The 25,948-nt window shown below is 56.8% G+C and overlaps 1 protein-coding gene across 3 annotated transcripts in view; it reads left to right on the top strand.

The window, feature by feature from the left end:
• KIFC3 (kinesin family member C3) overlaps nt 1–25,948 on the top strand; it is a 37,078-nt gene that overhangs the window by 7,617 nt on the left and 3,513 nt on the right. Inside the window, exons 4-15 of one of the 3 annotated variants that reach the window (XM_040633367.1) lie at nt 3,900–4,038; nt 7,037–7,239; nt 17,259–17,324; nt 17,860–18,003; nt 18,153–18,392; nt 18,887–19,060; nt 19,619–19,766; nt 19,843–19,973; nt 21,274–21,385; nt 22,643–22,824; nt 23,772–23,876; nt 25,571–25,701. In XM_040633367.1, the coding sequence (XP_040489301.1) occupies nt 3,900–4,038; nt 7,037–7,239; nt 17,259–17,324; nt 17,860–18,003; nt 18,153–18,392; nt 18,887–19,060; nt 19,619–19,766; nt 19,843–19,973; nt 21,274–21,385; nt 22,643–22,824; nt 23,772–23,876; nt 25,571–25,701 (1,775 nt within the window). The remainder of the gene's footprint in view (nt 1–3,899; nt 4,039–7,036; nt 7,240–17,258; nt 17,325–17,859; nt 18,004–18,152; nt 18,393–18,886; nt 19,061–19,618; nt 19,767–19,842; nt 19,974–21,273; nt 21,386–22,642; nt 22,825–23,771; nt 23,877–25,570; nt 25,702–25,948) is intronic. The other 2 variants (XM_040633368.1, XM_040633369.1) reach the window with 2 other exon arrangements.

The raw sequence follows: 25,948 nt of genomic DNA, 5'->3' as shown, positions 1-25,948 counted from the left end.
AACATGATAGTAAGAAGAACTACTGTTTGCTGGACACGGACTTTCTACCAGACACTGGTGCCATGTGTTATATGTCTCACATCAGTACTCAGCAATCTCAAGATATGGTTACTGTTTTATCGGGTTGTGTGGATGAAGGAGGCTCAGAGAGAAACCGAATGCCTCCCATAGTCCTGTGTCTTGGAGAAATCCACTAATAAGAGTTGGGTGTTTATGTATTTTTCCTGTGTAACCACTGAAGTATATTTATTTATATACAAATTGTATTATTTGTCTGTACATACTGTTCTGTGACTAGCTCTTTCAGGAGTACCTCTTGGTGATTTCTTCATGCATGTCACTAGACGGAGAACTCGCTCATTCTCTTAAACTGCTGCAGCATATTCCGCTTCAGGGTTTACCATAAATTATCTAACCGGTCCTCTGTATCCTTTCTGATTGCGATGAGCTCCTTAAATATCTACGCATCCAAGCAGCTATGGCTTGGAGCGATGTCAGGACAGTTCAGGCGCTGCACATTTTAAATGAATACATTTGTTAACCGATATTTACAGAGTGCCTCTGTGCCAGGTGCTGGCCCAAACAAAGCGGAGAAATAGACCTGACAGTCTGGATGAAGGACCAGAGTTATTTGGGGGTGCTGTGAAGGCCCCCTACCCAAGAAGGATGGTACATGAGAGGGCTCACGTTGAAGGGATATGGGCAAATGGGGGGCAGGACGGAGTGTGGGAAATCCAAGTGCCCTTTCAGGGCATATCCTCCTTCATGCAGATGGAAGTCGTGGGCCCAGGCGGTGTGTGGCCCCAAGTCCTGATCTGAACATGGCCCAGGGTTTCATGTTGCTTCAGAGGCCGTCTTGGGCTCCAAGGCTTTTCTCGGCCCTTCTCGTGTGGTTCATGTGCAAACTGAGCCAAACGGTCCTTCTTTTATCTTACGGTCTGCAAGAAAAGCAGGTCTGGTGTGAGAACAGTTAAAGAAACCAGAGGACCCATTTTTTTTTTCTCTGACTTGAGCCATTGGTAGTTAAATCGGGAGGTGGTCAGAAACCGGCTGCCTTGAGTTGGGCGGTGGCTCTCTTCTTGAATTTTGATTATGGGGTGTTGGGTTATGGTTGCTGCCGAGTCCTGGGGTCAGCAGATCTGCTGGGAATCTCTGAGAAGCTCCTGTCAGCAACCAGTTTCCATGTTGGTGTTCTTCTGGGCCCCTGCGAAGCTGCATTATGTTTATAGGCGCTTGGAGGTCAGGGCTGTGGGGCTGAAGGAGGGCCCTAGGCACCGTGGGGTGACCTGGTAGGCTTAGGGAACCTCCCCCCTGCCCCAGCCTCTCAAGTAGTTAAAACCTGAGATGCTCCTTCTGGAGGCACTGCAGAAATTCCCAACACCCCCCCCCCCCACCCGGCTGCCCTTCCTGTGGCTTGGCCAACAGGCCAGAAATAGTGTAACCTTTGCTCTGGTCGGCAATTGGAAACTCCCAGCTGCTGCCATTGCCGCCACCGCTGACAAGCCTGCTTGTGATGGAGTGGCAGTTGGTCAAAGGGTGGGGACCAAATAAAGTCGGGGGGTTAGTTTTCCTACATAGAGATTGTGCTCACCACCGTCCCTCTCAAGTAGAACGTGAGGTCGAAAGAGGGAGTCACACGTGAACAACTGATGTGGCTTTCTCTTTCTTTTCTCTGTTTGTTTGGGTTACAAAAGTAATAATGAAAAAAACAGCAACAAGGAAAAGTACAGAAAGAATATAGTGTTGAGGGCTCTCTGCCATTGGGTTCTTACTGTGCGCCAGCCGCTTTGAGAACTTTGCACACGTTCCAGCAGTTACCCTTCAGGCCGGGGGCATCAGGGGGCTGATAACATTTCTATTTTAAGAATGGGGAGAATGAAGCTTCAGGGAGGGACAGGAACTCGCCCAGAGCCGCACAGCTCACACGAGGCACAGCCAGGCTTCATGCCCGGCCCTTTCCGACTCCAGACTCGGAGCATTCTGTTATAATTTTTTTTAATTTTTATTTTTCTTTAAATTTTATTCACATTCAATGAATTAACATATAGCGTATTATTGGTTTCAGAGGTAGAGTTCAGTGATTCATCGGCTGTATGTAACACCCAGTGCTCATCACCCCAGGAGCCCTCCTTCATGCCCGTCACCCAGTTACCCCATCCCCCCACCCCCTCCCCTCCAGCAACCCTCAGTTTGTTTCCCATAGTTCAGAGTCTTATGGTTTGTCTCCCTCTCTGATTTCATCTTATTTTATTTTTCCCTCCCTTCCTCTATGATCCTGTTTTGTTTCTTAAATTCCACTTATGAGTGAGATCCTATGATCATTGTCTTTCTCTGACTTTCTCTGACTTATTCCACTCAGCATAATACCCTCTAGTTCCGTCCACCTCATTGCAAATTGTAAGATTTCGTTTTTTGATGGCTGAGTAATATTCCATTACGCACACGCACCCCCCCCCCCCACATCTTTATCCATTCTTCCGTGGATGGACGCCTGGGCTCTTTCCATAGTTTGGCTATTGTGGACATTGCTGCTGTAAACATTGGGGTGTAGGAGCCCCTTCAGATCACTATGTTTGTATCGTTTGGGTAAATACCTGGTAGTGCAATTGCTGGGTCGTAGGGTAGCTCTATTTTTAGCTTTTTGAGGAACCTCCATTCTGTTTTCCAGAGTGGCTGCACCAGCTTGCGTTCCCACCAACAGTGTTAAGAGGGTTCCCCTTTCTCGGAGCATTCTTTTAAACAGAGCGTTTGTCTTTTGTCTCAGATACAGCAGGCACAAAGACGCGCAGAAATGTCTGTAGGGGCGCCTGGCTGGCTCAGTCGGAAGAGCATGCGACTCTTGATCTCGGGGTCATGAGTTCGAGCCCCATGTTGGGTGTAAAGATTACTTAAATAAAACGTAAAAAAATAAAATAAAATATGTCTGTAATCCCCCTTCCCGGATAATTTCCATTGACATTAAAAAATAGAACACTGTAGATGCTTATAAGGCTGAAAATACAAATGCCAAGAAAAGGTTCAAAATGAAATGTCAAGACTCCTTTCCCTTTTCCCCCACATTGTCACGGTTGACTTTCTTTTTACTTGCTCAAAAGTTTAAATGAGGCACGTTTCTCCTCCTCGCTGCTGTGTCACCTGACCTCCCAGAGAGAACCATTGTCTATATAGTTCCCCAGATTTTGGGTTTTTTTGAGGCCTGTTTTATTTGTCTTATCATCAGATGGTATTGCCCTCTACATCTGCTTCTGCAGCTTACTTTGGATGTCTGTGTGCGCTGCAGGTGATTTTCTCTGGATGATTCTTTCTGTCCCTCCCCCTCTCTCTCCGGGCCTGTCCGCTGGCCTGTTCTACCTCAGCCTTCTGTGCCTCGGTTTCTCCTTGACCAGGAGATGGGGGGTGGGGCCTGGCCTTCCCCTGCTCATGTGCATCCGTGTGCCCCGCTCCTGGCAGTCCCGAGCTGGTGCCATCTGTAGGTGGGGCAGCTGACATCATGGGGAAAGTTGTGCCTGGTGGGGCCGGACAGCCCTGTGAACGGTGGGCCCATGGGCCTGAAACAAGCAGGTCGCTGCCCTGGTGACTCACACCTCACAGAGCCTGCAGGGACAGCCCAGTGAGCTTCACGTGAGGACGTCTAAGTGCCCGAGAACCTTCTTCTCTGGTGCAGATGGCTGGCTGCCAACGGGGGCCAAGAAAATGCACCGCCACTGTCTTGTCATGACCTCTGGGCACATTTCTTCCAGACCCCAGGCCTCATTGTCCTCACCCACTCACACAGCGAGCGATGGATCCGTGGGCCCGGGGTGCTCACCAGCTCCAGGAGCACACCATCTTCAGGCTCGGGGGGGTCCCCTCCCCACTGCAGTCCCCTTCACGTGAGGATTCTGGTTGTGTCTTGGCAGCAAGCCCTGCTGGACAAGGGGTGCGAGAACAAGAGTCAGGGGACGAAAGAAGAGAAGCTCGTGAAGAGGCAGGCGCCGGCCCCCAGGCGGGACCGGGAGGCCCAGGAAGCTGGTGGCACCATGAATGTAGAGAAAACAGGTAAAGGAGGCCTGCCCACCAACCTGGAACAGCCCTCGCTGAAGCTGGCAGTGGAAGGGAGGCTGCTGTGGCATTTGAGTGGTCCCCATATGCTGTCCTCTGCACCTGGAGGTGGCCCAGCCAGATCCTGGCCACCTGGACTTGGAACTCAGAGACCCCAGCTGCCCACCCCCACTCCAGGGATATCCCCGTCCCAGTGCCACCAGGTCCCCACCCAGTGATGAGAGGCCCATGTGGGCTGGGGTTGAATTTCCCTGCTTTTTGTCTTTTCCCAGTGCCTGTCAAAAGCAGGCCAGGGGTGGCAGCCTCTAAGACGCCACAGCCCGCAGAGAGAAGCCTGAACACAGCCCCTTTTCTGTGGATCCACCGGGGACCCAGAAGCTCTAGGACAGGGTTTTACCCTGCTGCCGCAAGGCTGGGATAGAGGAGCTGGTGGCTCCATTCTTCTCTAGCCAGGATGACTGGTTCTGGAAGATTCTATGGGCCCCCTTTGTGGGGTTCCCTAGTGGGAAGCCTGAGCCCAGCAGTACTTGGGAAAAAGCATCCTCAAGGAGCCCAAGGGGACGGCCAAGAACATGTGGAGAAAAAGCTTTCTCTTGCTTTCTTCCTCCCGTCACCACGGGTTAATTGGTGTTTCTGAACCTTCTGTGTGGTGGAAGGAGCCAGTGCCTTCTCTGGGGTTGTCCCAGAGCTATGGTTGCCTGTCTGGCATTCAGGGGCAGGTGCCGGGGTCTGGCCGAGGTGTGGGCAGACGGGCCTTGGGAAGGGGTGCACCGTCCAGCCAGTCAGGTTGGCTGTCCTAATTTGTGGAGAACAGAGAGAGCAGCTCCTGTGAAGAGTGGGGACTGAGTCTTGTCAGTGGGGCCAGGGCCGGACCTCAGTGTCCCTGTGCCTGAGTGGCCGTGAGGGGCAGTGAGCAGGCGGGGTCTCTGAGGCACACTGTCTTTTGAAAACTTGCACTGACAACTGCCTCACTAAGAGAGGCACGCAGCCTTCTCAGCGCCAAGCCCGTCCAGTCCCTCGTCCCCAAGTGCCCTTTGATCTCACCTTTCCCTGCTCCTCTGAACTCCCTAACTTCTTCAAGGTCCTTTCTCCCCCAGCAAGTGCTCTCCAGGCCTCGTTTCAGCACCCCTGGCTGCGCCCCTGTGCTGAGGTCAGGTTGAAGCCCTGTGTGGGCTCCAGGGGTGTCTCAGAACCTTCTCAGTGTCCTGGACAAGAAAAACGATTCCATGTCACATCCCAGCCCTGTGGCCTGTTGAATGACACTCCCTTCTATGCATCCCTCATGGATTCCAGGCTCCTTTTCCAAGGTTGCCTCTGTGGGCAAGGACCAATGTCCCCATTTTGCATAGGAGGACCCCAGGGGCCCCGCCCTCCCATCTCGTAGGCGGCAGAACTAGCTCTCGGGACTGGAGTCTAGTGTGTTCCCTACCACGCCATGGCAGTCTGCAAAGGGCTGAGGGCCATGCTGGTCACATGCTGCTCATGGCAGCCCCGTGTGCAGGCCTGGAAGCATCCGTCCGACCTCACTGTCTCTGGAACAGAGCAGAAGCTTGGCCAGCTGTGTGTGATACAACACCTGCTTCGTCACACATAGGCCCCACGGCCGGGGCCACTAGCCAGCCGGTGACGCGCCCACCCCAGCTCCCTGCAGGGGCTCGAGTCGCAGCTATTCCAAGGGCCTGCGAGAAAGGGAAAGGCCAGCCTGTGTGTGCTTCACCTGCTCTCTTGAGAGTGGCACCTTCGGCTTCATCGGCTCCACCGTCCTGGGGAAAGGGCTGATACACCCACCCAGCCCGAAAGCTCTGTTTTGGCCTCTCTGGAGTCTCAGTGAGCGCACTTGCTGCCTCCTGGTGGGTCGAAGCTGCCAGTGGGGTGTGTGACTTCAGGCACAGAGTCTGGGAGCCTCCGGGAGTCCTGCCTCCCAGCCGTGGCTCCTGGGGGGTAGTGTGGGGGAGCCCGGAAGCCCTGCTGCTCTGAGTGGAGGCCTGGAGTCAGCAGGTGCCACTTGTCACACTAAACTCTTGGAAGCACCTTTCTGCCTCCTGGGGCTTTGGCCAGGTCCCCCTTTGGGCTACCCGAGGGGAGAGGCAAATCTCCTGCCCTTACACCCTCTCCTCTGCCCCAACCCCGCCCCCCGCCCCCAGCTCCTTGCCAGCTCCCCTCCTGCGGAGACGGTGACCATTCTTGGTGTCCTCCAGGCAAGCTGTGACACGCATCCCAGGCCCTATGAGCAGGTCATGGCCCTTGATTCTGTGTCTTTGTCCTTCCGTCCGTCTGTCTGTCTCTCTCCTGCTCCTGGTGACAGGACAGTGGAAGGCCGTGAGAGGAGGAGGACTCAGGCTGAGGCACCGCCCCCCCTGGTATTTATCATTCCTCGTGCCCATGCGGTCCCTGTGCTCAGCGCAGGTGTCGGCCCTGGAGCGGGCCTGGCTGTGTTCTGCTCACACGCTGTGTCTGTGTCCGTGTGTCCTGGTCTGGCTGTCCTTTGCACCCTCATACCCACCCCTCGCCCCTTCTCTGTGCGCGGTGACCACTCCCTGTGGATGTCAGGGGACGGGCTGGGGAGCCTCTGTCTCTAGAGGGGGTTTGGGGTTAAAGAAATCGTATTCTCCCAAGAATAGTGTTTTCTGGGGGAGAGAACCCCAGACTCTTCATCAGATGTTGCCAGAAGCCGTGTCTCTCTCAGCTGTGATTCCTTGCGGCCTGGCTGTGGAGAGGGGACAGCCCATCAGACCTAGGGCACAGGCTTTGAGGGGTATAGGGTGAAAGTTGCTTTCCTCAGTCCTAATCCACGCGATTGTGTGTCCCAGAAGCTGCCCGCGGACGTGGCTCCCTCTAGGGCAGGCCTGGAGCCCCTGGCTCACACACGCTGCTGCTGGCCTCGGCTTGCACTCCCACCCCATCCCCGATGGTCTGCCCTGCCCTGATGGCCCCCTCTCCTCATCCGGGGTGGCTCCTCTGCTGTTCCGCTGATTGGCCACTACTTTGCTCATAGGTGGGCGGCTCTTTGGCAGCGGGAGGTGTTCGAGCCTGGCGGGGTCACCAGGTGCGGCCCCCATGGTGCATAGGATGGTGGAGGCCATGTCCCAGCTGCAGGAGGAGAAAGCCCGGCTGCAGGAGGAGCTGGCAGCCCTGCAGGAGAGGCTGGCTCTCCGAGACAGTGACCAGCAAGCCACATCCACCCAGCTGCAGAACCAGGTACCTGGGGAGGAGGGGACGGGCAGAGGCCACTGCCCATCGTGGAGCAGGTCAGAGGGCACTGCTTGGGGCCCCTGGAACGAACCCACCGGGCCACTGGCACTTGGAACAGATAGGGTCCCCTCCCTTGGCTCAGGGACGCACGAGAGGGCAAGGTGGCAAGAGTCAGAGGCCTGGGTCTCCCCTTCTGCTCCTCCTCGTGCCCCATTCCTCGTGCTTCCCAGGTGCCCGAACCGACCTCTCCCGAAGTGCAGGCTGCGTGTGCAGATGTGAGTGGAGCGGGGAGGTTCTGGCATGCTGCCAGCCCTACGGCTGCTGCGGGGTCTACCCTGTCGCACTACCAGGCAGTCCGAGTAGACAAAAGTCACTGCAGAGGTCACCCCAGAGAAGGCTGGTAGGAGAGGAGAGGTTGGTGGGAGTGCGCGTGGGAGGAGGAGCTCTCAGACTTCTGGAAGCCAGGGAGAGCCTCAGGTGTGTGCTGGCAAGCGCTGTCACCTTCCTCGCTTGTCCAGAAGGACAGGTGCCGACTCGGAGCTGCATGCCCTCTGGGGCTGACCATGGGTCCTCCTCCCCCACCTGCATGTGGGCCCTGAGGCCCCTGTCTGGGGGCTCAGCTCCCCCCAGCCATGGTCAGTGTCTGTCTTTTGTGTCTGTCTGGCCTTCCCCACTTCCCCAAGGCCCCCCACCCTGTCTCTACATCATCTCTGCCTCGGATCCGTGCCCTGAACTCAGGGCCTAGGGTTCTGTGCTGAAAGCCCTGTCTTCAGGCGGGGCCTAGCTCTTCTCTGTGGCGCCCCAGCATGCCGGCCTTCTGCTTGGGGGAACATCACTGAATAGCGTGACTTGTTCTCGCTTCCAGGGAGCCGCAGATTACTTTCATGCGTTTTCTTCCAGCGTACAGGTGTGTCCTTTTCTCAAGAACTACCTGTTTTGACTGCCTGGCCCTTGCTGAGTTAGGTGGGCCTCCTTGAGGTGTCCCTAGTGCCCGTCTCCCTCTGAGACACTGACGCCATTATTTGCTGCCTCCAGGCCTGTCTGCCTCACTGTCAGGGGCTCCTCTCCACCGCGGGGTAACACACCAGTTTTGTGTCTCTGTTGCCTCCTGCAGCGCCCCTCTGCCTCACTCTCTCAGATGTTTGCAGAGGGCCTGGTATGCACTGGGCACCAAGCTAACCACTGGGGACGTCCAGGTGCGCAGGCACGCCCTGGCCTAGGGTCTAGGCGAGAACAGACATTTGGTATATGCACCCGTGTTAAGTTAAAAGAGTAACGAGGGCTGTGCAGGTGGGCACACACAGGGCATGAGGGCTTGTACCAAGGCCTTTGTCCGGGACATCGGGACCTTTCAGGGAGGTCAGGGACAGCCTCCTTGAGAAAGTAGTGCTGGAGCAAAGCAGAGGAAGTGGGTTCTAAGCTGAGAGAACAGTCTGTGCAAAGGGACTGTGGCAGGAGGAGCAAGATGAGTATAGGGGCAGAACAAAGGTTTGGGTAGCCCTGTGGGGCTGGGGGCTGGTCCAGGGCTCACACCCTGCAGCACGTGCCTGGTCCGTGGCAAGAGCTTAGCAGCAGCTCTTCTTTCCCTGACCTTCTCCAGGTTAGGCTGTCCTGGCACTTCATTTTTGAAAAAGTCTTTAAAAGTCTTTTTTTAAGGGCTTTACTGAAATATAATTCACATACCATAAAATTCACCCCTTTGAGGTATACAATTTAAAGTTCTTAAGTATATTAGGACGGTGATGTGGCCATCACCGCCATCTAATTTCAGAACGTTTTCATCCCCCTCAACAGGCCTGTTTAGTCACTCCCCCGCCCCTTCCCCCCACAACCCCTGGCAACCAGGGGTCTGCTCTCTGTCTGTATGGGTTTGCCTTTCCTGAACATTTCATAGAAACAAAGTCATAACAATACGTGGCCTTTCATGACTTTGAACAAATTTTCAAAAAATTTTTTCTTTTACTTTTTTATTTTTTGCAAAGATTTTAATGTATTTATTTGAGAGAGAGAGTGAGAGCAGGTGAGACTGGGGAGGCAGAGGGAGAAGCAGACTCCCCACTGAGCAGGGAGCCTAGTGCGGACCTCGAGCCCCAGACCCTGACATCGTGACCTGAGCCGAAGGCAGATGCGTAGCGGATTGAGCCACCCAGGTGCACCACTTAGCAAAATCTACTTGCTTTTTACAGGGGAAGTTGAAGGTGAGGCATCTCAGCTTTTTTGGGGTCTTTGTGCCCCGGCTTTCCAGACCATCCCAGCCCCTGTCCTCTCCCATCCCCGGCTCCCCTGGACGATTGGGAGAATTTCAGATGGTTCCTCATCTTTGCTCGTGTTTTACCCTTGAACTTGCTCACTGCCAGTTCTTTCCTGAAAATCTCGGGGGATGCACCTGGAGCTCCGGGTCTTTGGGCTCCTCTTCGGAGGGTCCAACACTGTAGAGCGGTGTCCGACCACATGGGCCAGGAGCCGGGTTCGAATCCTGACTTTGGGCACTACTCAGTTAGCTGTGTGACCTTGGGCTGGTTAATTACCACTCTTCACCTCAGTTTCCTCATCTGTGAAATGGGCATCATAGCACCTGATGAGATGAGCCAATAGTGTTGGTGTTGCTGCCACCACCACCATCTGTACTGGGAAGAGCTTTGGATTTGGAATCACGTGGATTCTAGTCCTGGCCGCGCCGTGTGCTCGCTGGGCAGCTGTGGGAAGTCACTGCGTCCCTGAGCCTTCATGTACCATTCTCTGAACCGGGGCTGATACCTGTTGCTTCGTGGTTATTGGACAGATCAGTCGTGAGACTGGACAGAAAAACGGGTGGCAGACTGTAAAGTGCCATGCCTCGTGAGCTATCGCTTCTGCGTGCTCTGGTCGCCTGTCGGGCTCACTGTGGTTTGACCCAGATCGACCTTCCTGCTCTTCTGAATGTTGCTCATTTAAGAAAAGGAACGGACAGGCTGCTTCATGCTCTCGGTGCCTTGTTCCCAGCCTCGTCTAGACTCGCCCTCTGAATGCGGCTGCCTTCCCGTGCCGCGCTTCCTGAAGGGCAGGGTAGCCCTGGTAGTTGCATTTGAGGGCCCTGTGGGGGTCCCACAGACCTGAGCTTCAGTCCGACGGCCACCACTTCGCTGTCAGGTGCCCTTGAGCGAGTTGCTCAACTAAGGCTTAATCTCTTGGAATCTCAGTTTTTCTTCCCGGAAAGTGGGGATAATGTACCTACCCCCCAGAATTGGGGGGTTCAAAGTGATGATCTTAGGAAGCCCCCGTGCCCTGCTGGCAAAGCTGACTCAGTAAAGGGGGCTGCTGTTATCCCCGCTGGGACCTGGGCTTGTGGGGGCGGCGGGAGTCTTTGGAGGCGTACCCACTGATAAATGTCAGATGGAGATATTTGTACTGACCGGGGGGCCCAGCGCGCTCCTTGCGGGGAGCAGTCGGACCAAAGTCCTCAGTCTTCAGGCATCCAGCTGACATAGGCCACGGAGGCCACTGGTGTTGGTGTGGCTGTGGCTGGTCTGGATGACCCTCCCCGACATTGGCAACAACAGCCCCGGGCCACATCCTGGTGGCCTCGAGCTCCCCTCTCCTTTGTGGATGTCCCTGGAGCAGCGCGCTGCCCACTCCCAAGGCTCCTGCGAGTGTTCCACGTGCGCGGACTGCACTCCCCCCTCATTGCCCCTGAACCTCAAGATAGAGCCTTAAAAAGTCATGCCCAGAGGCCACAGACTGGCAGACTAGATCCAGCCTTCAAATGGGTCTTGTTTGCCTGCTTTGTTTCTTTTTTTTTTTTAACCATTAGAAACATTGTGATTATACATAACGTAAAATTTACCATTTCAACCGTTTTGAAGTGTACAGCGCAGTGGTATTAAGTATATCCACGCTGCTGTGCAGCCATCACCACCGTCAGCCCCAGAACTCTTCACCTCGCAAACCTGAGACTGTTCCCATTAAATACTAACCAGCCAATCCCCCACCCCGCTCCCCCAGCCCCTGCCACCCACCGTTCTGCTCTCTGTCTCTGTGAATTCAGCCACTCCTGGTGCTTTGTGTAAGTGGGATCGCAGTATCTGTCTTCTGTGACCGGCTTAGTTCACTCACCATAATGCTTTCCAAGTTCATCCATGCTGTTGCAAATGGCAGGATTTCCTTCTTCTTCTTCTTTTTTTTTTTTTAAGATTTTATTTATTTATTTGAGAGAGAGAGAGCATGAGCGGGGTGTGGGGGGAGCAGAGGGAGGGGGAGAAGCTGACTCCCTGCTGATCAGGGAGCCCAGCACAGAGCTCGATCCCAGGACCCCAGGATCATGACCGGAGCCACCCAGGCGCCCCAGGATTTCCTTCTTTTTTTAAGGCAAAATAATATTCCATTGTATGGATACACGCACTTCGCTTATCCATTCATTCGTCAGTGGACACTCGGTTGCTTCCACATTTTAGCTATTATGAATAATGCTGCTACGACCATGGGTGTGCAGATATTGCTTCGAGATATTTTAATTCCTTTTTTGGTAAATACGCCAAAGTGCAATTGCTGGATCATAGGGTAGTTCTAGTTAAAATTGTTTGAGTAATCTACCGTTTTGTCCTCCACACTGGGTACGCCATTTTACATTCCCACCAGCAGTGCACAAAGGTCCCAGTTTCTCCACATTCCCAGCAATATCTGTTATTTTCTGAGGGTTTTTTAAAATCCTAGCCATCATAATGGGTGTGAAGTGGTCTCTTATTGTGGCTTTGGTTTGTAGCTCCCTAATGACTAATGACATCGAGCATCTTTTCATGTGCTTATTGGCCATGTGTCGGTCTTCATTGGAGAAATGTCCATTCAAGTCCTTTGCCCATCTGATTGCTTTTTTGTTTGTTTTTGTTTTGTTTTTTTTGTGGTTGAGTTGTAGTTCTCTCTATATTCTGAATATTAACCCCTTATCAGTATATGATTTGCAGATAGTTTCTCCCATTTCATGGGTCGCCTTTCTGCCCTGTTTTTGGTGTCTTTTGATGCACAAAAAGTTTTATTGTGATAAAGTCCAGCTTATCTATTTTGTCTTTTGTTGCCTGTGTCGTTGGTGTCCCATCCAAGACAGCACTGCCAAATCCAGTGCCGTGAAGGTTTTCCTCTATGTTTTCTTCTAAGAATTCTATAGTTTTAGATTTTACGTTTAGGTCTTTGCTCTGTTTTGAGTTAATTTTGTCTGTGGTGTAAGGCAAGGGTCCATTCTTTTGCATGTGAACGTACGGTTTCCCAACACCGTTTGTTGGAAAGACTGTCCTTTCCCCATTGAATGGTCTTGGTACCCTTGTCAAAAAGCACTTGACCACATATGTGAAGGTTTATTTCTGGGTTGTCTATTCTATTCCACGGGTCTCTATGTCTGTCTTCATGCCAGTACTTCATTATTTTCGTTGCTTTAGCTTTGTAGTAACTTTTGAAATCAGGAAGTGTAAGATCTCCAACTTTCTCTTCTTTTGCAAGTATATTTTGGCTATTTGGGGTCCTTTGAAATTTCATATGAATTTTAGGATGGATTTTTCTATTTCTGAAAAAAATGTCATTGGGACTTTGATGGGGGTTACATTGAGTCTGATGATCCCTTTGGGTGATACTGACATCTTCAGAATATGACAATCCATGAACAGGAGATGTCTTTTCTCTTAAGATTTTTATTTATTTATTTGAGAGAAAGAGAACGAGAAGGGAGAGGGACAGAGGGAGAGGGAGAAGCAGGCTCCCCACTGAGCAGGGATCCTGACGTGGGGCCCGATCCCAGGACCCCGAGATCACAACCTGAGCCAAAGGCAGACACCGAACGGACTGAGCCACCCAGACGCCCCGGGATGTCTTCATTTACCAGTGTCTTCTTTAATCGATTCCAGCAACATTTTATAGTTTTCAATGTACAAATCTTTTGCCTCCTTGATTTAGTTATTCCTATTTTATTCTTTCTGATGCTATTGTAAATGGAAATTTTTCCTAAATTTCCGTTCGGGATTGTTCATTATTAGTGTGTAGAAGCACAACTGGTTTTTTTTTTAAAGATTTTTTAAAAAAGGTTTTATTTATTTATTTGACAGAGGGGGAGAGAGCGAGCACAAGCAGGGGGAGCAGCAGGCAGAGGGAGAGGGAGAAGCAGACTCCCTGTGGAGCAGGGAGCCCCATGTGGGGCTGGATCCCAGGACCCCGGGATCATGACCTGAGCCAAAGGCAGACGCTTAACCGACTGAGCCACCCAGGTGCCCTAGTTGTGAATTTTTAAACCTTAGTTAAGTTCACATAAAAATCTGGACTTCCTATTTTGTCAGAAAATATTGGAAGACGAGGCATCTCTGGGCTGCCATTCCCACGTGGCACCCGCGGCCTGGAGCCTTGGAGCAGCTCCTGCCTTTGCCAGAAGTGAGCGTCCTTCCTCTGGCGCCCCAGCGGGGCCCCGGCCTCCAGCAGCCCTCCTGCCCCACGGCCTGCCTGGCAGCCTCCCTCAGAGACCCTGCTCTACCTGGCCGTTGTTCAGTCAGCATTCTTTCTACGTGCATTTACTGAGCACCTGCTGTGTACCAGCTGCCGTCCTAGGCGCGGGAGTGGGGCACCCACTCAAGAGACAAATATCCCTGCCTTTAGGGGCCTTCATTCTAACAATAGAACTCATTAAGTGCTTTACGTGTATTATCTCATTTAATCTCACTTAATCCTGCAGACATTCTCCCAGGGGTAGCCTCATTATCCCAAGGAGGAAAGCAAGAGGCAAGGCCATGTTGAGACTTCTCCAAGGTCATGGGGGGGGGGTGATGTCTGTGTTAGAAAGCTGGGCTGTCTGGCCTGAGAACCCACGTGCTCAACTGTTGCTCAGCGGCAGAAGGACTCGAATGTGAAAACTTGGCCGTGGGCAGGGCAGGGTGGATGCGGCTAGATAGGCACAGTCAGCGGTCGTGTGGCCAGGAGTCAGGTGTCCTGCGAGGGGGCGTGTGTGGGGACAGGATGGAGTGCTTCCCAGGGCTGCCCCTCTGGCCTCTGTTTCCTTGAGGTGTTCTGGATCCCAGGACCTCTTGCCTTTTCAGCTCAGCAACGCCTTGGTCCTGCTGTTGGGAGAGCCCTCTTTTCCTCCGAAGAGAGCTGGTGATCGTGAGCCAGTCTTGGTGGGAGGTGGGGAGGTAATCAGCAGGTTGTCTGCACTGATGGGAGCAGACAGCTGAGAACACAGACCTGTGCACGGCAGCCCCGCCCTCTTCGGAGCCTGCTTCTGCGGAGAGATGCAAATGCGGGTTTGTGTCAGACAGGCCCCGGCTCCCGCTCCCACGGAGGCCCTCTGCGCCAGGCCCATGACCCAGTTTCTCCGGCTGCCGGGGAGCCTGAGCCTGGGCAGGGATGGGGCACAAACCCAGCCTGGTCCCTTCCTCGGCCCTGGGGTTGACATCGGCAGCCTGCCAGGAGCCTGCTTCTCCTTTGGCCTGGCTCTTTGCACGCAGGAGTGTGCGTGCTGCTTGTCCGCTGCTACTTCAAGTGCTTATTGAGTATCTACCGGGTGCTGGTCACCTGCTGGGGTCACCTGCTGGGGCCAGGTGTCTCAGGGGTGATAGGGAAGGTCCCTGCCCTCTATGCCTCCAGGTGCAAGCACCACCCTGACTCCAGGATGGGGCGGGTGTGCGAAGGGATGCCTACAGGAGCTCTCTCCCCTGGAAGGCCTTGCTCTCTGGTCCGGTTCACCCCCAGCACCCCACTTTCTGCCCTCCCCGCTCCTGAAGCAGAGTCCTCTGGGTGGAGGGCGACCGTCCCGCTCCTGAGCAGCACACATTTTCACTCCCCAACCCCAAATGCAGCTGGCCTGCCGGGCACCGTCCCCATGCTCCACGGAGTGGCTTGGGCCTGATGGGCCCCCCCGCAGTGTTGGTGGCCTGTGTCCCACCCCGCTGTCCCAGGCGAACCAGGAGATGACTGATATCTCTGACGAAAAGAGTCTTTTGCAGCTCTTCCTCAACCCCCCACCCACACCCCCAGCCTGCCCCCTTTTGCAGCCACTTCCTTTTGGGGCACCCCTCAGAGATTCCAGGCAGAGCCCAGGAGCACCCAGAGTTCTGATTGTGATGCAAGAAGGGAGCAGGAGCCTGGGCTGCAGGCCAGTGGCGGGCGGGCATCCCGACCCCCCGAGTAAGCTCTGGAAAACCCCGCTTTCGCTGCATCCGGCTCGGAGCCCCGGTGGCATTAGGGACAAGCGAGGTCAGAGCACACCCAGCTCGGTGCTGAGGAAGCAGCCTGTCTGGGGCACCTGCTCAGTGCAAGTGGGTCTTCCCGGGGTGATTTCTGAGGGAAGGAAGGGGGGCGGGGACACCCCAACCTTTCCAAGGGAGGTAGACCCACCTATTTCAGGATGGGGGAGTGTGAGAGGAATACATATTATTTGAGACTTAAAAATTGCCTGAAAGCACCAAGAATTTGTCGGGCATAATCCTGTAGTCCAGAGACCTCCACTTTTTGGTGTTGCAGGCCCAGTTTTGTTTTTGGGTTTTTGACTTAGTATGTTGAGGAGTCTTCCTCCAGGTCACTTAAAACTTCTGACAAACACGGCGGTAACCATAGCCGCGCCAGCACTCGCCGTGACTTACCTGACCATTCCCCTGATGCTGGGTGGGGAGGTTACGCCCAGCTCCGCGGCCAGGGAGTAACAGGCTGCCTTCTGCGAGATGTCCCTCGCTCGGCGCTAAGGCCAGAGGAACGGAGCGCTGCTCAGGCCAGGCTCTCAAGGGAAGGGGTGCTGCAGCGGGCAGAGAAGAGGCGCAGGCCTGGTCTTCGGTCCATTTGCTCCCCCACCAGCTGCCCTCTCCAGCTCCGGGAGCCCGAGCTCCTATGTGCATGTCTGCATGCTGCCACAGACTGCGGATGACATCAGCCATGTAAAATGGGGAGCTCTGACACACCCCGACATCCCAACATCTGGCCTCTCTTGAAAGGTCAGAAGTTTGGAGACGTGGGCCTGCGTGTTCCTGGCCGTGGCCTGCAGGGAGGGCGCCGTGGATGCTTCCTCCGGGTGGACCTGCGCTGCCCCTCACCCGCCTTACCTGGCTGGCCTGGCCCCTGCAGGCAGCAGACTCGCTCAGCTGTCACTTAGCAATAAGAACCTAGTGCTTTGTGGCCTGCTTGGGTAAAAGCCACTTCCTAGCCCCCCACAGAGTGAGTCTGACTCTCACTGGGCCTTCTCAAGGTGAGGTGCAGTCAAGTACGGTCATTCACAGAATGTTCTGTGAGAAGACCCCCAAATGCTCTGAGGAACACTGGTGCCAAAGTGATAGGCTGTATTTTTGGGTTACTTCCCAGGAGGTTCCTGGAGGGGGGCTAATGTGGAATTGGGGTCTGGGGCCTGCAGGAGGGGTGGCCACCTAGAGGACAGCTCAAGGGGAGTGTCGCCGTCCTGGGATGTGCACTCTCAGAGCTGGCATCTTGGTGGCTTCCCCTTCCCCAGGCTCTGGCTGAGCCAGGCCACCTTTGCTTCCTGATGGGGTGCGCACCCCCTTCTCTGCTGGCCCAACTCTCCAGCAAGGCAGAGTGGGAGCTGGGGGTGGGGGGGGACACACAGGTCTGAGATGTGCCCTGTCGCTGGTAGACCTGTCTGCACAGGCTGACTTGCCAGGCACCCCATGAATGGAAGAATCTAGGGACTGGGCAAAGACTGATGTAGGTTTTGTCGTGTCTGGAGTTTATACAATTTGGGAGCCCTTTAAAAAAAAAAGAATATAAAATTACAAATATCTAAGTAGACACAGTCCATGGCAAGGGCGCGTGCAAGGCAGAGGTCCTGAGGGTCAGCCTCCTGAGTCTGGCGTGGCCTCAGAGGGGTGCAGGGGTCACCTCTGGTGTGCTTGCTCCCCAGACTTTCCCGAGAGCCTGGGCTACCTGGGTCTTGTGGTGGGCGAGTGTGCTGAAGGCTGTTGGGACGGGGCAGGTGTCTCGCCCGGAGTCCCAGGTGTGCCCTGATGCTTGCGCACAGGGAGGGCGGGGGCTGGAGGTGAGGAACCAGGCTCACCGTGACCGTGGCTTTGTGCCGGCAGGTGGAAAACCTGAAGGAGAAGCTCATTAGCCAGGCCCAGGAAGTGAGCCGCCTTCGATCTGAGCTGGTGAGGCTCAACATGCCGTCCTAAGGTGGGGGCTGCGGGGGGCTGGCCCGGCCTTGTGCAGACTGGCGCTTCCACATGGGTGCGGGACCCTATCCAGAGCCCTCATGTCCAGCCCAAGTGGGGGCCGCATCTGCGCCCAGCAGACTGCCATTCAGCCGGGGAGATGCTCCCTGAATACCTGTCACCACTCACTAGGCCCTCAGAGGCTGTGTGACCCCCAAACGGAGAGAGGTTAATTCTCGTCTGCTGATGTAAAGTAGGAGTGTGAACTCTGTGTATAAATACGACTCTCTTGTTACTTTCACACTCAGGAAAATAGAATGAGAGGGGCGGGTGAAGGCCGTCCCTCTGGCTCCCCTTCTCTCCTGTCTTCTCCTTATGTCCCTCTTGAGCTCCTGCTCGCCTCCCTCCCTCGCCCGCCTTTTTCTTTCTCTCCTGCTCTCTCCCCTGCCCTTGTCCCCCCTTGGCCTCCTCACTCTTTGCTTCCCGGGTCTGCCCTGGCCACATGCGCCCCCTGTGCCCCGGCTCTCTGCAGGGGGGCACGGACTTGGAGAAGCACCGTGACCTGCTGGTGGTGGAGAATGAGCGGCTGAGGCAGGAGATGCGGCGCTTCGAGGCCGAGTTGCAAGAGCTGCGGGGCAAGCCGGCGGCCCCCTGCGTGGGCTGCGAGCACAGCCAGGTGAGCGGGCTAGCCTGGCCCCATCTGCTCCCGGAGGGCCGGGTCCCTAACGGTGACCCCGGTCCCTCGCAGTGACCCCTGCCTGCTTGTCTGTCCTTCCCTCTGTCGCACGCTTGTCCCGGCCGCCGCTCCCGCCCGCCTGCCTGCAGGAGAGCGCCCAGCTCCGGGACAAGCTGTCGCAGCTGCAGCTGGAGGTGGCCGAGAACAAGGGCATGCTGTCCGAGCTGAACCTGGAGGTGCAGCAGAAGACCGACCGGCTGGCGGAGGTCGAGCTGCGGCTCAAGGACTGCCTGGCCGAGAAGGCGCAGGAGGAGGAGCGGCTGAGCCGGCGCCTGCGAGACAGCCATGAGACCATCGCCAGCCTGCGGGCCCAGTCGCCGCCCATCAAGGTGAGCCTCTGGCGGTGGCCCTTGCTCTCTTGGCCCCTGGTGCCCAGGGCAGGGCCGCACTGACGAGGGGCTTGTCTTGGTGAATGAGTAACAGCAAGTGTTTGGAAGAATCATTCCAGGTCTGCGCTCAGTCTCCGCCCCCCCCCCACTTGCCGTCCAGGGCCAGGCACACAGTAGGCATCCGGCACCCGAGGCTTGAGGCGCCCACGCGTGCCAGGCACGGGTGTGGCGCATCTGAGAGTCTGCCCTCATCTTGGCCCTTCTTGTCTGTTCTGTGCCCGGGCTGGGGCCACAGCCAGGCTCTTGGTGGGCTTACTGAAATGAGAGGATTCCCTGGAAAGCCAGCACCTTGAAGCTCCTCTAGTTTTTTCCAGCGGCTCTGGGTGGGATGTCCCTGAGGATCCCCTCCCAAGGCCAGCTGCGTCTCAGGGCCCCCAGAGTGAGGCCGAGGCACCCTTGCACCTCCACACGCCTGTCTCTCCCTCCCCCCGCAGTACGTCATCAGGACCGTGGAGGTGGAGTCGTCCAAGACCAAGCAGGCCCTCAGCGAGTCCCAGGCCCGGAACCAGCACCTGCAGGAGCAGGTGGCCATGCAGAGGCAGGTGCTGAAGGAGATGGAGCAGCAGCTGCAGAGCTCACACCAGCTGACCGCGCAGCTCCGGGCGCAGGTGCACAGGCTGGGGGCGGGGCTGGGAGAGAGCGGGGGCACACCGGGCTGCAGAGCCAGAGGCGGGCCTTCAGTACAGTGCAGCGGGTCAGCACTCGGGGCGGGGGGGCACAGACCTGGGTTCTAGTCCCTTCTCTCCCTGGTTTTGTCTATGTCTCTGTTTCCTCTTCTGTAAAATGATGCGCTCGCAGAACCCACCTCCCCGGGGGTTGCTCAGGGACATAATTCCAAGAGTGTCCTCACACAGGGCCCAGCACACACGTTCTTGGAAAGGGGTCCTGGTCACTATTCTAACAAATGCTCTCCCCTGCTCTCCTCGGGCCTGTGGCTTGTGCTGGGGCAGGTGTTGGAGCTAATGAAGGGAGTAGCTGCATGGAGCTCACTGGCCTTTCGGGGAGCGAGATGACCATCCGCTCCTCTCCTGCGTGTGTGTTTGTGTGGACCTGTCGGGGGCGCTGTTCACTCACGTGCGTGTGTGGAGTAGGGCGCGGGGCTTCTTTCTGGCACCCACCCCTCTCCCTCCCGAGCCCCACGTTGAGTTTCTGGCCTGGGCCGTCAGATTGCCATGTACGAGTCAGAGCTGGAGCGGGCGCACGGGCAGATGCTGGAGGAGATGCAGTCCCTGGAGGAAGACAAGAACCGGGCCATCGAGGAGGCCTTTGCCAGAGCCCAGGTGGAGATGAAGGCTGTGCACGAGAACCTGGCAGGTGAGCTGGCTGGCTGGGCCCCCCACCCCCTGCAGCCCCTCCCCCTGTCCGCCTGACACCTCTCGCGTCCCCCAAGGTGTCCGGACCAACCTGTTGACGCTGCAGCCGGCGCTGCGGACCCTCACCAACGACTACAATGGGCTCAAGCGGCAGGTGCGCGGCTTCCCCCTGCTCCTGCAGGAGGCCCTCAAGAGCGTCAAGGCCGAGGTGAGTGCTGCGCGGACAGGGAGGCTCGCAGAGGCCCTGGAGCCCAGGGCTCCGTTGCAAAATGCTGCAAACCCCCCAGGCAACAGCTCTCCTCCCCCACGCACACGGGCTGAGAAACAGACTGGTCAGGGGCGGGTGTTTGGTATTTGTCTTATGACTCTTTATTTTTTATTTTAATTTTTTAGAGTAGGGGGGAGGAGAGGCAGAGGGAGAATCTTAAGCAGACTCCATGCCCAGCACAGAGTCCAACACGGGGCTCGATCTCACGACCGTGAGATCAGGACCTGAGTCGAAATCAAGAGTCAGACGCTTAACCGACTGAGCTACCGAGGCGCCCTTATTATGACTCTTTAAACCAAGCATGCAACATATATCCTTATATTTCACACGTGCTACATATATTCTTACATCTGTTAGTTTTCATTTTCTTAAGCTGTATTTGTATAGTATGAGAACAGCCAGTGTCTCTTAAGTGCCTCCTACGTGCTAAGCCTTTTATAGCTGTCAGCTCCTTGAATCGGCACCACAGCCCTGCAGGGTAGAGAGGCTGATATATTTCGGGAATAGAAAATAGTTCTTCTGTAAAATGGTTTTTTAGTGACAAATTTTTAGTGACAAAAATTATGTCACTAACACATGGACACAGTAGAAAGTTCAAGGTGTGCAGAAGGGCATCGGATGAAAAGGAAGGGCCCTTCTCCGGCACCCTGGCCGGCGCCCCCCCCTCCGCCGCCCGCCTGCCCCAGCCTTCTGAGCTCCTGAAGCCCGCGGATGTCTTTGGGTGCACAGACACTCTTCCCTTCTACCCAGCAAAGGGGAACATCTGCATGCGTGGTCTGCATTTTGCTTCTGCCCCTAATGAAGTGTGACTTGGAGATCGTTACCTCCCCGGTGCTACAGATCTGCAGACGAGAGGGCGTTATTCCCATTTTACAGATGAGAACAATGAGACCTGATGACTGAGCTGGCTGCCTTAGGTCCCCCAGCTGCTCAGGGGTAGAGCTGGAATTTGGCCCCGGCTGACTCATATGATGGTCAGGTGCTAGTCCTGGGGAGTGAGGGCGGAGGCCCGGCTGTTGCTGTAGCAGCAGGGCAACCTGGAGCTTCGTCTCTTTGAGGCTCGGTTTATTCCTCTGTCAAGGGGGCCCGGCAGCCGCACCTCCCCGCGGGGGCTGTTGGAAGGAGTTGACGTGGGACAGCCCACGCCACGTCCTCAGCCCGGGGTGGGAGGCGGGCGCAGGCCGCGCCGTAAGCCGGGTGGTGGAGCCAGCCCCCGACAGCACTGTGCGGCCCCCGCCAGATCGGCCAGGCCATCGAGGAGGCCAACAGCAACAACCAGGAGCTGCTGCGCAAGTACCGCCGGGAGTTGCAGCTGCGGAAGAAGTGTCACAACGAGCTCGTGCGGCTGAAAGGTAACTGCCGGGGGGAAGCGGGGCGCCCGGGCATGGGGGTCCCGACCTGGCTCGGAGCCGATGCTGCCCTTCGCCCCAGCCCAGCACCACGCCTTGGGGCCTGTGCCCGGTCCCTGAGGGGCTACTGTGGGTCCCGCTCTCTGGATATGGAGACCCCGGGCCCAGAGAAGTCGGGGAACTGGCTCAAACCTGCGTGGCTACTAAATGGTCCACCCTGGACCTGGACTTGGATCCGTCCACCTTTGAAGCCCTCCCCCCTTGCCCGTGGCAGCCCCAGCTGGGGTAGGGAAGCCCTGGGCGGTGGGTGGCTGGCAGGCGGCTTGTTCTGACCGAGGGCCTGGTGGGGCTTGAGACTGCCTGTCCACCGCACAACGGGTGAAGGAGGGTTGCTCTGGCCAGTGCTGTTCCAGATGCTGAGACGTGGCCATGGGTCCGCAGGTGCTGTGGCTACAGTGCTCACTGCAGCTGGGGCAGGGGGCACACGGTGATCAGTAATCACCCAGAGAACGGAGACACTGCCTTTGTTATCGGGCGGGGAGGGGCTCTAAGATCCGCTCGGTGTCTGACAGTCAGGGGTGTTGCTGGGCTTCCTGGAGGAGGCAAAGCCGCAGCTGAGGCCTGGATAGTGAGTTGGCTTGTACAGGTGAAGGGGAAGGTGGGGACATGCTGGCTGTTGTGGGTGAGTTTTTCATTCAGGAGCACTGAGCTCCCACGGAAGGGCTTGAAGCAAGGGGATGGCACACTCTATGCCCCCAGTCACCTCAGAGCTGCCTGGTTGCCCGTCCCCATTCCCTGTGCTGTTTGTCCACCTGCTGTCTGGTTCTCTTTGCCCATCTCATTCCCAAGCCCTGTCCGGGCATTTGGAAAGCCCTTTCAGAATGACAGAACAAGTCCCTTGGCTTACTGGGACCCATGCCCCTCACTGTATAGAGGAAACTGAAGTCCAGAGATACAGAGTGTCCATTTGGTATCCCAACCGGACTGGGTGCAGTGCCCGAGCCCCACAATTGACCTTTCCTCCCTGTCCCCAGCGTGAAGCTCCCACTCTTAGCCGGTTTGCCCAGGAAGAAAGTGTACTGATACATGAATTCATGACAGTGTGAGTGACTGATAACAGCGTTGTGGGTGGCCTTGCTCAGAAGGCTGGGGGTTCCTGAGCCACCAGGCTGCTCAGGACACCAAAGGACGCCAGTGGGGAGGCAGTCTGATCTTGGCCAAGCCTGTATGTACCCTTCTGTCCTCCCCTACACAACCCAGGGAACATCCGGGTGATTGCTCGTGTCCGGCCAGTCACCAAAGAGGACGGGGAAGGACCTGATGCGACCAATGCTGTGACCTTCGATGCTGACGATGACTCCATCATCCATCTGCTGCACAAAGGAAAGCCTGTATCCTTTGAGCTGGACAAGGTCTTCTCCCCGAGGGCCTCACAGCAGGACGTGAGTGTGGCCCTGGGGGGAAAGGGATAGAGCAGTTGGTGGGGGGAGGGGACACGCAGGGAGAGATGATGGGGGCATGGCCAGAAAGAAATATAAGAATGGGAGAGACAAAATGGAGAAGCTTGGGGTGCTGGCATGCCTCGCTCCTTCCACCCGAGGAGAGAAGAGAGTGGGAAGCTAAGACACGATGAGAAGCCTCTGCGGGGAGGAGATTCAAGGACAGCCTAGGCCACCTACGCGGCCCTGCCCACCCTTACAGCCCCGCCCACGCTTAGGCCCCTCCCACGCACGTGTCCCTGTGTACCCACAGGGCCCCTCCCACCCGCGCAGTCCCTCCTACACTCAGTCCCGCCCACCCACCTGACCCTGGCGGCGTTGCTTCTCTAGCGGAGCAGAGCACAGGGCTCAGTCCCACAGGTCTTCCTAGGACTCTCCCGCTGCCCTGCAGAGCCCTCAGCCTGTGAGAGCCATGTGGTCTCGGCAGCGTTCTTGTCTCTGCCAGGGCTGACTGGCCAGGCCTGTCCTGCCTGTACCCTCCTGTCCCTGCGCTTGGCCCCACCTCTGCCCAGTCCTCTGCTGGCAGGCAGACAGGCTGCAGGAGGCGCCAGGCACGTGCTGGCCTCCTCCTTCGTTTTGCTGAGCTGTCCCTTAGTGTGGTAGAAGCTAGAGGTGGGGGCCCCTGAGCTCCAGGGCCGGGCAGCCCTTCCTCGGGTGCTGGTGGGCGGGAGGCACTGTCCTGTCTTCCCTTCAGTCTTGGCTACCCGATTGCCCACTGATGTCTGTTGTGACCTATTAGTCGTAAATTCTTCCACAGTAAGCCGCTTGCCAGTAACAGTACACGCCATGTTACTGCTGAAGGAGAGCGTGCTCGGGGGAGGTGGCTGGACTTAGAGCTGGTGGGGGGCGCACCGGGGGCTTGCCATCTCCATCCTGCGTCCCCTCCCCAGGTGTTCCAGGAGGTACAAGCCCTGATCACCTCCTGCATCGATGGTTTCAACGTCTGCATCTTCGCCTATGGCCAGACGGGTGCCGGCAAGACATACACGATGGAGGTGGGTACCCGCTGCAGGGGGCAGGGGTTCTGCTGGTGAGAACCACCCCCTTGCCACCCTCGTGCTTTCAGGTTTCAGGTGGCACAGGAGCAGAGCTGGTCATCTGCTGTGTTAGCCCCAAGGCACCAGGCCTGAAGAGGGGGGCACCTTGCCCAGGAGGACCTGAGACGGTCCCGGTGGGTATGGGGTGGGCAGGGGCCCTGCCAACACTCAGACCTCAGGCAGAGATCCCTCTGATGCCGGAGTCTAGGCCAGACCGCCTGGAGGTCTCTCAGGAGGGGCTTTCATTTCGCCTCCAAGTATTTACGGCGCTCCTGCTGTTTGGCTGCCCTGCTCTGGGCCCTGGGGTGTTAGGGTGAATGAGGGCAGTCTCTGCTGCCAGGGTGGGGCCTCATCTCCCGGCTGGCGGCAGAGCCCCCACGGTGCAGAGGGGCGGGAGAGGGGAGCATTAAGAGGAGGAAGAATCGCAACTCTACATAAAAATGGAAGGTGGCCCCTGGGGGTGTCTTCCATGCGTTAGCATTTCCCCAGCTCTTGAGGGGGTGCCGTGGGGTTCTCTGGAAGGGGTGAGGACAGGTGTCCCAGCGTCTGGACAGGCACCTTTCAGGGAGGCTGCCGTGGTGGCTCGCTCTTCCCTGTGTGGACCCTGCTGTTGCGCTAGTTCTGGGACTGATGAGACCGCTTAGTGGGGGGCAGGCCAAGCAAGGGGGTGGGGGGTGAGGGGGTTGGGGTGGACTCCTAACTCTGTTTGGGTGCTCAGAGTTGGGGTGACCCCCAGGAGCATCTCTCCTCCAATACCTGCCGAGGCCCATGTACACCGGGCACGTTCTGGGGGCCGGGCACAGCTGTGACCAAAGTGTCACCCCCCCCACCCCAAGCCAGCCCGCCAGTGGGGAGACAGCAGTGCCCACAGCAAATCTGGCTGTGTCCTGTCAGGTGCCAGGGGGGAATCAGTAGTGAGGGAGGGATCAGGCCTTTGAAGGGAGGATGAAGCCACCTGCCCTAGGAGGTGACACTGGAGCCAGCCGTGGGGGCGTGTGGGGAAGAGCATTCCAGGCACAGGGATCAGCAGGGCTGAGGCCACAAGGCCAGAGCATGCTAGGGGTAGTGAGGCCTGGCAGGGAGGCCCGAGCCCCAGAAGGCGGGGCGGGGGGGCGGGCTACATAAGGGGAGGAGACAGCTCAGGCGAGGACTCCAAATTTCTTTCTAGAAGGGCTGGCCAGCCCATCTGGCCCCAGGGCACTTGCGGCTCTGCCTGTGCCTCCCTTCCACCACTGACAGAGCCCTGCTCCTGGCCTCCCTGACATGAGCCACCCTCTGGGCAGTGGCAGGGAGATGATCGGTTCCCAGGGGGCCCCCAGGAGCGGGTATGCACCTGGTGCTCAGCAGCCCCCATGTGCTGGCCTGCGCCAACACTTCACCCAGCCCTTTGCTTTAAGTCTCAGGCTAGTCCTGGCAGGGCAGTGCCCTGGAAAGGTGGAGGAAACTGAGGCCCAAGAAGGTGATGTCACTTGCAACTAGGGGAGGCTGTTTGGGGGCAGACCAGTAGGCAGGCCGAAGCTTTGGGCAGAAAGGCTGGCCTGTGAGTGGTCGCCAGGGGGGAGGGGGCCACAGACCCCACACAAGCATCTGCATGGCCCACCCCTTGTGGTCGGGAGAGGCCTGGCTCACCAGGGCCTTGCTTCTGCCCCCAGGGAACCCCTGAGAACCCAGGCATCAACCAGCGGGCCCTGCAGCTGCTCTTCTCCGAGGTGCAGGAGAAGGCACCTGACTGGGAGTACACCATTACAGTCAGCGCGGCCGAGATCTACAACGAGGTCCTCAGGTGGGGGGCCCTGCACGCGGCACGGGCCTCTGGGCTGGCTTTGTGGTCCTCGTGGCCGTGCGGAGCCATGCGGAATGAAGCTCGGAGTCGGGGCCCCATGTCCTGCCCCAAACCGGTGGGCGGTGGGGAGGAGGGCTCGCTCTGAGTCCATGTGGGACACCCAGGTGCTCCTTTTCCCTCCAAGTCTACCCGTTCTCCCTGTAGGCTACACCAGGTGGTGAGAAATGAGAGCGGGGATTTGGGGGGC

Source organism: Ursus maritimus, unplaced genomic scaffold (genome assembly GCF_017311325.1).
Source record: "Ursus maritimus isolate PB19 unplaced genomic scaffold, ASM1731132v1 scaffold_19, whole genome shotgun sequence".
In the NCBI taxonomy this organism is placed as follows: domain Eukaryota; kingdom Metazoa; phylum Chordata; class Mammalia; order Carnivora; family Ursidae; genus Ursus; species Ursus maritimus.
This window is presented reverse-complemented; position numbering and strand designations above follow the sequence as displayed.